The sequence below is a fragment of the Neopelma chrysocephalum genome, unplaced genomic scaffold, assembly GCF_003984885.1.
Source record: "Neopelma chrysocephalum unplaced genomic scaffold, ASM398488v2 Primary Assembly neopelma1_94, whole genome shotgun sequence".
NCBI classification, from domain to species: domain Eukaryota; kingdom Metazoa; phylum Chordata; class Aves; order Passeriformes; family Pipridae; genus Neopelma; species Neopelma chrysocephalum.
In genome coordinates, this window is record NW_020897756.1 from 1,255,377 (window position 1) to 1,265,955 (window position 10,579).

General features: G+C 47.4%; 1 protein-coding gene across 2 annotated transcripts; it reads left to right on the forward strand.

Annotated features, from left to right (window-relative positions):
- The first annotated feature begins 1,292 nt into the window (after positions 1–1,292).
- On the forward strand, positions 1,293–9,565 carry GHRH (growth hormone releasing hormone). Of its 2 annotated transcripts, none has more exons than XM_027693800.1 (7): positions 1,293–1,509; positions 4,609–4,708; positions 5,534–5,665; positions 6,274–6,378; positions 6,974–7,111; positions 7,405–7,501; positions 8,314–9,565. In XM_027693800.1, the coding sequence occupies exons 2-6, from the start codon at positions 4,629–4,631 to the stop codon at positions 7,466–7,468; spliced, it is 519 nt and encodes a 172-aa protein (XP_027549601.1). In that variant the 5' UTR covers positions 1,293–1,509; positions 4,609–4,628; the 3' UTR covers positions 7,469–7,501; positions 8,314–9,565. The 2 variants fall into 2 exon arrangements, with proteins under 2 accessions (XP_027549601.1, XP_027549602.1); XM_027693801.1 differs by lacking the exon at positions 1,293–1,509 and adding an exon at positions 4,421–4,516.
- Positions 9,566–10,579: the final 1,014 nt, after the last annotated feature.

Consider the following 10,579-nt stretch of genomic DNA (forward strand, 5'->3'; position numbering starts at 1 on the left):
TCAGTTCTGGGCCAGATCAAGCTCCTGCTTTGGTCTGCTCAATCTTTTTTTGTGATTTCTCTGGCCTGATCTTAATTAGATACCAAAAGGAATGTGAGCCTTTGGAGTACTCAAAAGCAGGGGGGAGCCCAAAGGTGTCGGTGCACATCTGTCCAGGTACAGAGTGACCTGTTTAACACCAGAGTAACTTGGTGTTCTGAGCTCGCTTCAGCCTTTCCAGCTGTGGGATTACTCTTACTGGGAGCCCACGTTTTGGCAGAGGGATATTGCTTCGCTAAGAAGCGAGGTATAATCACAGTGCTGATTTCTCACCTCAGCAAGAAGCAGAGGGGCAATGGTAGAGAGTTAGACCAGCACTGGATGCTTCTGACCCCCTGCACACACAGGCACCCATGTGCACACCAGATGCTCGTCCTTCCTACAGTCCCTCTCTGCCCCCAACAGCTGTGATGTGCTGTGGTGCAAGGTGAATGATTGGGCAGGTATGAGTCATCTCACCTGCTGAAACTCCTTCCCACCATCGAGTCACACAAGCCCTGGGATGGGAAGGGTCTGGGTCCCCATCAATTCTGGGCATTGTAAAGTCAGTATGAAAAATCTGGCAGGTGGAGCTCATGCTGACACCTCGTTTTTAGCTCCTCTGAACTGTCCTGGTCTTCTTGGCACCAGGGCTCCGTGTTCTTTTTAATGGGGCTTTCATAAACCTTGTTCCAGGAATGAAAACAGCTGCCAGTGCACGCAGCACCCCAGGGAAGACCCCTGCCTTTTTGCAGAGCACATGAAGGGAGAGGGCTCTCCGGCTGCTTTGTGTGCTTGATGTGAAGCTGTGATGTTTGCGAGGGACTGGAGCATGAACTGCCCCGCTAATGCAGGTGTGAGTAACAAAGGAGAAGGAGGGAAAGGCTGGTAATCAAAGAAAAATAGAATAGCAAAAAGACAAACCCTCCTGTTCATGCAGTGGGAGAAAGCATTAATGGTTAACTCACTCACTGTGGAGTAGAAGGAAAAAAAACGCAATTGCAAAGGGAAAGAGAAGTTTACCTTTCAAAGTGAATTTGTCATTCACTCTGCCAGATTATTGCTGTTTTTATTTGCTCTTCACTCTTTGAGGGATAAAGAGAAAGTGTGCAAATGACTCTCGATTACAGGCATAACCCTCTCCCTGCCACCTCCCCGCACACACACACACAAAAAGAGGATGCTAAACGCAGCCTTTGAAATTCAGGAGGATAATTGATGCTCTGACGCGTGGAAGCCCACAGGACTCCTGAGGGAGCACAGGTATAAAAAGCAGAGATGCACCTCTCTGGCAGCCAGAGGACAGCTGGGGGGAGATCCGAGAGAGTCCTCCCTGCTCAGCACGAGTCCGTGTCCTGCCCGGCACCGCGCACGGGGCACAGACCCTGCAGGCTCACAGAGGCAGCTCCAGAGGAGAAGTTGTGTTTGCAACAGGGGAAGGAACACCTGGGCAGGAGCTGATCTAGGAAGTGCTTGTTTTCCACGGGAACGGTAAGTGGGAGTCTCTCTCTCTGTGTTTAACAAGATAATGCCTATTTGGAAGTTGGAGACAATTAAATTGTACTGAAATGCAATCAAAGCTGGCACCAGGAATTAGCTTTGCCATGTACAAAAGCCTTTGTACCATACCAAGTTTTGTACCAAGATGTTTTTGAACCAAGTCATAGAAAGAAACAATAATTGAACTGCAGGATAAATGCAAATCAATAGAATGATACTACAGATAAGCTTTGTAAAAACATGTTAGATGTTTACCAGCTGTAGCACAGTTTTTCTCTTTTGCTATACTGATGTGAGTTCCTTTTTCCCTGGCAAAATGAACAGTGTTTTACTCACCCAGCAATGAAACTGTGTTTGAGCCAAAGCCAAGTGTGAGGAGAAACACAACAGTGTGTTACAGGTAACGTGAAGCCAAACAACGAGGCAGAGGGAGGGACTGAAAAGGATTTCTGCTTTTCTACTGTAGCATTTCAGAGTATAAAAGTCTCAGCTTTATAAAACAGCAGGCATGGCAAAAGCTTCATTTCATCTACATAGGGGTATTTTTCATACAGCTTAGGTTAAGGTATCAGAAGTGGTAAGAGATACCCATCTCTCCAGCATCACTGTCACAGTGCTGCTGTTCCCACTGCACAGGATGGAACGAAGCTTTTATGCTTCATCTGCAGGAATGGCACTAAAAGCTCAAGGGGAATTTATTTATTAATCATTTTTCCACGTACTGCCAGAATGTAAAGTGAGCTGTCCCTCACCTCCAGAGAATTTTGAGGGTGACAATGTTTTGTAGAGCTGTCAAGCTGCCTCCATGCAGAGTGACACTTCAATTCCCCAGCTTCTCCTCTGAAACAGCAGACACTTCTGGGAAGGGGTGTAGGACTTTAATTTCAGATTTATTCCCAAGGGAAAAAGGGAGACAGACATACCCAAAAAGCTGAATGAGAAGCAGGTTGTAGCTAAGGGAGAGAAGGCAAAGCAAGACAGGGGAAAAAGGGCAAAGCCAGAGACGAACAAACAAAATTGCAAAGAAGCTATTAATAGGGAAAGAAAAAAAATACCCCAAAGGTTCAAAAAGTGATTCTGGAGAAAGCCCAAACATTCAAAGAAGGGAAACCAGAGACAGAAAGAAAGTGCCAATCAGGGCTGTATGCTAGGAAGAGCATCTGGGCAAGGTTTGCATTTACACTGGCACTTAACTTCTCAGCTCACACAGTAGCTTCCCTGGTACTGATCAAATCTCCTGGTTGGCCCTTTCTCTAGATGCTGGTGCCACAGTCTCCTGGTACCCCCGACATGCTTTAGATAATTTCCTCTATCTAGAAAGATCTGACTTGGGATTTGCCTTTAAGATACTCGGGGAGAGGCACAGAAAAGGCATGCTTTTCCAAGTTCAAATGAAAAAGGAAAAAAAAGGGAAGCAGTAAATTTGCTCTAAAGGCAGAAGCCCTGTAAATCTCTCAAAGTCCCTTTTTTCCTTCTTTTAAGTATTCCTTGGCTCTCTGAGGGGCCAAAATGATTCAGTTATAGACCAGGAGTAGGAGACGCCATCCACGAGCACAAGAAGCTCTGCAGGAGTCAGGAGCTACTGTGGTGCTCCCAGGGGAACTGATGGGGAAGCTGCTGGTCCCTTGCTGGGAGCACAAGCAGCTGGAAACAGACTGGGCTGAGAATGAGTTTGGGTTAAGAAACCTCATTTCTTAGTGCAACACCTTTTCCCATGCAAGGGCTTCTGACACTGCCACTAATTCTATTATTAACTTCCACAGTGTCAAGATTGGACCCACTTGAAAGTCCTTAATGAGTGTCCTCCTCTCTATGTTGATCTGCTCTGTCTGAGCAGTAAAGCAGAGCTCACTGCTGATGTTCTCCATCAGAAAGACCCCCCCTCAGGAAAACCCACTCCTTGGAAAGTTCACTTGGGCAGTCAGAAGCCCAACCAAACCCTTTCCATTTGGAAGCTGCTCCTTTTGCAAGGAAGTATTGTTATACCTTTGGAAGGTTTTTTTTCCCCCTTTTATGGAGATCAAACATCTTTCTGCTCTTTTCTTGCGTAAAGTAAGACAGGGAACAGGGAAACTTGGTATTTTAAAGGTTTCTATCCACATTCTTAAAGAATCTTTTTTGAGCAGAAGATCAATCGCTTTCTGTCAAAACTCAGGAACAGCAGCATTCACTGAAATACCTTCCTACTGTCCCTGGCTTCCAAGGACAAAAGCACAGCATTCAGCTCCCCGGGTGCGTGACCTCAGGTGACTCTGTCCTGAGTCATTCGCAGCTCTTCAGCCAACCCCAGGAACGAAGCACCGCAGCCGGGGCTGCACACACGGCTCAGCCCATCCCACCTGCCACCAAAGCCCGTGCTCAGAGCTGCGTAGGTGCCTCGAGGGTGGCAGTTCATCCCCCCCACAGGGACATATTTCAATCTGGTCCCCTCTCCACTCAAGCCTGACAATGAGTTTTGTTCAGCAAACCAAGCTCAGCACTTACCTCTGATAAATGGCTTTGCCAGTATTACCCCTCTGCCCAGGAGTTTTATTTGGGTTTCCCTGTTTCTCCCAGTCTCTGGCTGGAGGCAGCCCAGTCAGCTCTTAGGTGTGGAGCTGTGCCACACAGGTAGAGCCGTGTGAGCAGACACACGTCCCTGGGAGAGTCGAGGGCAGGAGAGGTCCCAGGGGCTGGCTGCAGATGGTCCTGTGCAGGCAGTGGTTCCTTTCCGGTCCCTGCTAACTGCTGCCCTCCATCCAGGGGCTTTTACAGCCCCTGCAGTGGTCCCTGGAGCTCACCCCAGCCCAAGAGAGCTCTCCTTCAACTACAGCAGTCCATCGGGGGTCCCACGGTGTTAAACCCTTCTGCTCAGCCCTGCCTCCTGGCCCAAGGAGACACAGCCACTGCCTCCAGGCACTGCACTCCCTGGGGAACACTGCCAAGCCAAGAAACCTCTGCACTGGGAAACACCCCAACCACAAACAGAGGCAAATTTCCAGGCCCTTTGTGCCAAAAAGTGAGCAGGGGGACTGAGAACTTAAAGGTGGTACTTGGCCTCTTCTCCTGGCCCAGAGCACCTCACTGCCCTCAGACCGCTCTGTGTTTTAGGTGACTCCAAGTGGTGGAAGATGCTGGATAAGGCCACCCTGCTCCTGTTCCTGCATTTAGTTGCATGCTCCATCTCCTCTCCTCTCTACCCAGCTCTCAGGTAAGTGCTGAGTGCTTTATCCACACTATCACTCCCTGCCTCATCCCTGACCTTGTGCAAAATAAGCACGTGCCAAATTAAGGTTGCCAGCACTTCTGAAAGCCAGATGAACTCTAAATGTGTTGCTAGGCCTATTTCTTTGCCCTGTCTTAATTTTTTGGGTACACTGCTAGCCTGGGAGTGGTTTCCAAAGGGACAGGCACCTGATGGAATATTTTAGCCCAAACAGCTGGTTTTAGAATAGGATGCTGGGTTCTATAAAGGGAAATCTGGCAATCTCCAGAGGAGGCAGCACCACCAGCTCCACCACTGATTAAAATTTGTGGCTGCAGGGCACCTGCATTGAAGTCAGAACTGTTCTAGTACACAACCTCAGCAGCTGTCTATTAATATTTCAGGTATTTCCTTGTCACCTCTTAGAAGTTGTAATATTTCTTTCTACCCCTACAAATTGACGGAAGCACAAAATCGAGCGTTGGCTTCTCCAGTGTGGATTTGACACGTCCCATAGAAGATGGTTTGGCCTTGTCCCAAGGCCCTGGCACAATGATACCACAATCACTGGAATTTTGCTCAGGGATGCTGGGAGCTCAGAGAGGGGGAAGTGAGTTAGAGGGAGCATTATCAATCATCTTTTCATTGCTGAAAGAGCTTCAGGGCAGTTTCTAGCTGGAGAGAGTGATAGACAATACTTGCGTTAGTGATAAGATGGGATGGCAAAAGGAGAAAGAAAAAAGCAGGAGAACAGGGAATAATGGTCAAGAAGACTGAGCCCCAACTGGCAACTGAGCACACCTCACAGTATGCCTGGGCTTTGTCTTGCAGGTACAGTCCAGGGCCAGTTGCTGGCAAGGCCACGAGCTTCCAGCTCCAGCACAGCAGCCCACTGCAGAGCCAGAACCCCTCGGCAGAGGAACAGGAGGAGGAGGGTTTGTTAGCAGACCCCACTGAGAAAAGGTTTGTACCTCACCTGTCAGCCCTGCTGTTGTGGAGTGTGCTGGTTACAACCTCCCCCCAGCCCAGGAGCAGAGCAGCAGGTCAGTCAGTCCCAACAGCACCACAAAGTGGACAGGGGACTCGTCCTTACAACAGCAGGACCAGTCAAGTGGCTCGTGCTTCCCTTATCTGTGGATTTTCTGGAGTCTGGGTCTAACCACAGGCTAGAGACCTGCTGGAGGATCCTGTCATTCTGTCCCAGACACCATTCTCCCAGGAGACAGAGCATGGGAATGTCCCAGCTCAGCTCTGCCCTCTCCCAGCCTTCGGTTCTCCTCCTCCTTTCCACTGGTTCTCTGACCTCACCTTTGGTTTGCAGGCACTCCTCCTTACTTGTTTTAGTGTGGACTCTGATTAACAGACATTTTATTTTGCCTGCTGCCTCCATGTCAGGACTGAGGTCCCTCAAATCCCGTTACCCCGCAACATTAGCACAGTCCAACACCAGAAGGTGTTTGCTGCGGTTACCTGCCCCTGCTATCAGCACTGTTACACCCAGTGTGTTATTTCTCACCTGGAGGGTTCACTGCTGGCTCAGAGAGCACACTGTGCCTGCCTTTCTCCCCTAGGATGCAGCGCCATGCTGATGCCATATTCACCGACAACTACCGGAAATTCCTGGGGCAGGTTTCCGCCCGCAAATTCCTACAGACCATCATTGGCAAACGGCTCGGGTAAGCCCATCCTGCTGGCCCAGGGCTTGTGGTTTGTTTATTACACGTGGCAGTTTCTTTCATGATTGTAGCAGAAATAGCTGCCTTCCACTGCAAGACAAACAATCTCTCCTGCTGTTCCACATCCTGAAGGGCATCCTGCATCCCTACATCTTGGATCCCTCCTAATCACAGCTGTCATTAAGCAGCCTAATTAATCTTTTCCTCCAAGGCTGTAAGCATCAGATCAGCTGTGAGTTCTACTGTAATATCAACAAGCAATAATATTTGTAAATAATAGTTGCAATGATCATTCACTGGTAGGAAACAGTTATCCCTGGCCTGGTTTAAACACAGAAGGCAGCCTCTCCAGTACCTCTGGCTGGATGGATCACTGACTGCCACTAAGACCAACTGGTTAGATATGAGCCAGCTCCAATCCATCTTCTAACAGAGGAGCAAATACAGTGACCAATCCTTACTGAAATGAAGCAGAGTGGCCCTAGGGTCAGACCCAGCAGGTTCCCTTACTGTGCTGCTCAGCCTGAGCCAAACCTGGAGCAAGGGACAAAAAAGCATCTCCAAAACAAAGATGTTTCTCATCTTCACCTAACAGAGGCAGCGGGAGCAGCCCAGGAGAAGGGGTGCAGGAGTTCCTGACAAGGCGCCAGTCTGACAGCATCCTGATGGACAGCAGCTACCAGCACCACATGGTCCTGAGGGACTTCCTGGGAGCCATCCTGCAGAACCAGAGGTAGGTGGGAATCAGTTCATTATCAGCTCACTGCAGGAATACGACAAGGTCCTTATTGCTGCCTGGATTCCAGATGTGAAGCTATGGGATTAAGTATCATTTCAGGTACAGTCAGGGAAAGAATAAACCTCTTACCTGAGCCCAAGCAGGGTGCAGATAAGGAGCAGCCTGTGCTGAGCCAGCCCACACCACACACAGTGGTCTTCTCAACCTCATCATGCAGTAAAGCAGCAGTGGAAAAATAATTTCTCTCTTGATCCCAATTACACCATCCCTGTCCTCTTCCTTGGCAGGCCTCAGGACATGGACAGCAGTCGGTTAGAAGGCTTTCCCAGCACCCTGGCTAAGCTCATGTAAATACTTCTGCCTTTTCCATCTCCCTACGCTCTGGTGAGTAGCATTCCCTGCTCCATCCAGTACATACACACTGCTGCACTGCTCAAGGTTTGCAGGCTCTCCTTCAGCGACACCAGCCCCCACCGCTGTCCATGAAAAAAGGTGCAATTTCAGGGGAAAAAACTCCCAATCAATTTTGTCAAATACCTTCTCAAGTGCTGTGAAGCTGCATGTGGATGCCTGGGAACAGGCTTGCAGCAACCCCGAGCAGCCTTATAAATCTGAGACAGCGTGCCTGAACGTCTAAGCCAGGGTAAAGGCAGATAAAAGTCTTCTCCCAGGAGCAACACCTGCCTCTAGATACTTGGGAGTTTCAGGTTTTCCCTTCACTGAAGTTTTACTGCTTTCTGTACCCCTCATTCCTGAAAGCAGTCACCTGGAACTTGAATTACACTCTAAATCTTGCCAGCCCTGGAGGACTGAGAACCAGCAAACAGTCCATCCTTGGGAACACCTTCACTTGTACAAACATCAGTTGTCCTGTGTGAAGCAACCTCATCTTACTCCCCTGTCCCACAGAAATTAAGCCTGTCCAATGCTGCCAGCACAATAAAAAGGGGTGTGGAGAGACCTGTGTGCACACTAAACAAAAGAGGGGCTGGGGATGGGAAGATCAGAACTCTACATAAATCATGCCTATGGATTCAGCTGGGAGAACATGGCATTCCAGCATCTCTTGCCGTTCTTGACTTGGTTACTTTTCCACAAATAAGGTCAGTCAGGAAAAGCCTCCAAAGGATGAAAAAACTTCTGTACATCCTCCCAAAGTTTTCTCATAATTCTGTTTTCCTTCTCCTTCTGTCTAGAATAATTCAGAGCTCGTGGACCTGATGTACAGTGAGCCCTTCACAGCAGTGAAGACATTGCCAGATGTGAGCTGCAAACTGATGCATACACTCCTCAGACGTGATCAAAGGAATGCAGTGATGATGCACTACTTAATTTCCTTCAGTCTTTACAATTTAACTCCCCTCTCTAAATACTGCTCCGTAGTGAATCAGAAAAACCCACTTCCATGGTTTAACCTCAGGCTGCTTTACACACAGACTAAAACAACCCATGCACTTGTAATCCTGGGGACATTCTATCTGCTAATTAAGGCTTTCAAATCACAAAGTGTAGCAAAATTTCTGCCAAGTCATCATTCTGTTTGAGGGCCTGATTAACAAACATGAGGCCACCAAAAGGCACCTTTAGGCAACTTAGTAAATTGATTACAGGCTCCTCTAAATACATGCTGATGGCACAACCACACACACAGCTCAGATCAGAGTGAGGTGAGACATGAACCCACACGTCTCCCACCCAGCAGAAACACTGCCGTGGGCTGCTGCTGCCTCACTCCCTGACACAGAGCCCTGGCAGCAAAACTGAGCTCTAAAAACCTCAGCTGTGGTTAATGCTCAGCCTTGAGGTGTTCAAACTGAAGCTACAGCTCTGTGAGAGTTCAAGGAGATCTCTGTGCATCAGATTGGGCTGTCACTACGTTTTAACTCAACATTCCGTTGAGTGCCACCCCATGGCTCTGAACTCCACTTTGATCAGATACGACTGTAAATGTTTCCAAAGGAGTAAGTTATTTACCCAGTGATGTCATACAGCTACTTCCTCCCTGCCATCCCAATTCTCCTATTGTTTGTGTAATAATTATGTCTTCAGAAATGTAAATAACATCAGGACGGGGTCTGCTTTCCCTCCATTAGCAGGAAATAAAAGTTGTTCTAAATAAACCTGTCCAACAGCAGGTCAAGATGCTCTTTTGTTGAGAAGTTAGTTTCTTGATTTTGGGCCCAGAATGGAAGATGCTTCTCAAAGACAGTGCTCAAGTGCACCGAGGGTGACTCAGAGCTGGGCTAACAAAGGCAGGAGCTCCAATACCATTAACACCACCAGGCTGGAAATACAGTGACATGCAAACATGCATTAAGGCCTCTGAAATCATTCCTCCTTGCACTCAAACAATTCCCTGACAGTCTGCAGTAGGTACCATTACATTTTTCCTCAGGTGACTGTGTTTTAGGACAGTAAACTCCAGTATGTTTGAAGATTAGTTCATACTTGCACCAAATCCGTACCCATTGCATCCTTCCTGCTCAGGTTTTAAATTCTGTTAAGTGGCATAAAAGCCATTGGCAAACACTGGATTGGATACTCCCAATAAAATCAAAAGACCTGTCAAAAACATTTCAGAAAGTGTTTGTGTGATTAAACAGGTGGGTGAGTGCAGCTATTTTGAATAAAAGATACTGCTTTCAAAGTTAAGTTTGCATCAAAATGAGGAAACAAATGCTCAAACTCTGGGATATTAAATATAAAACTGAATAAAGCAAAACAGAAAATACGTGAGAAATAAAAAGCCAAATTAATAAAAGCTACCTTTCCTACTGCATATCCAAGGAAGTAGAAAATCAAAAGTAACACACAGCTTAGAGAAGATACATCACCAAGGCACTCCATGGTTTTCCTTCTGCATCTGTGCTCTCCTTGGATAATGTGCTAGAGCTCTACAGGCACAGGGAAAGTCCTGTCCTAGCATGAAGCATCAGAAGAAAGTTATAAAACAAAGCTGCTAAGTGAGCAGTAACAAAATATGAGGCTCAAAAAACTCACCACGATGAGAAGGAATTCCAGGATAAACTACTATGAACAGTAGCTTAGTTATTTCTTGCCTAAAGCTCCTTTAGTCCCAGAGGACTTGAATGCAGCCCGAGATTGGTGTTTGAAGGAGTGCAGAGGTCAGAGAAATTCATTAAACCTCTGTGGGTCCAGTGTAACTTTTGCACTGAGCAAACAGGTAGGAACTGCTACTAAGAGCAGGAACAGTGAGTTAAGTGTGAGTAACCACAGTGGGGAAGAGAAAAAGTGGATTTTATAAAGTGGAGTCATGTCACACACGTGAAGTGCTTTGGAGGACTCAGCTCCACACCCTTTATCCACATACTTTCTTGCTGATTTAATTTTTCCTGGAAATTTGATAAAGTTCCTTTGCCAAAAGGCCTTTAAAGAAACTACTCCAACACAGGATGAACGGGAGCAAACACAGGGATGCAGGGAATGTTTCCCTGTTATGCT

Bases quoted from the DNA above. Each gene is read 5' to 3' on its own strand.
- GHRH (XM_027693800.1), top strand. From the start codon at position 4,629: ATGCTGGATAAGGCCACCCTGCTCCTGTTCCTGCATTTAGTTGCATGC. The intron at 4,709-5,533 runs GTAAGTGCTGAG...TTTGTCTTGCAG, and splicing joins CCTCTCTACCCAGCTCTCAG to GTACAGTCCAGGGCCAGTTG. The intron at 6,379-6,973 runs GTAAGCCCATCC...TTCACCTAACAG, and splicing joins ATCATTGGCAAACGGCTCGG to AGGCAGCGGGAGCAGCCCAG.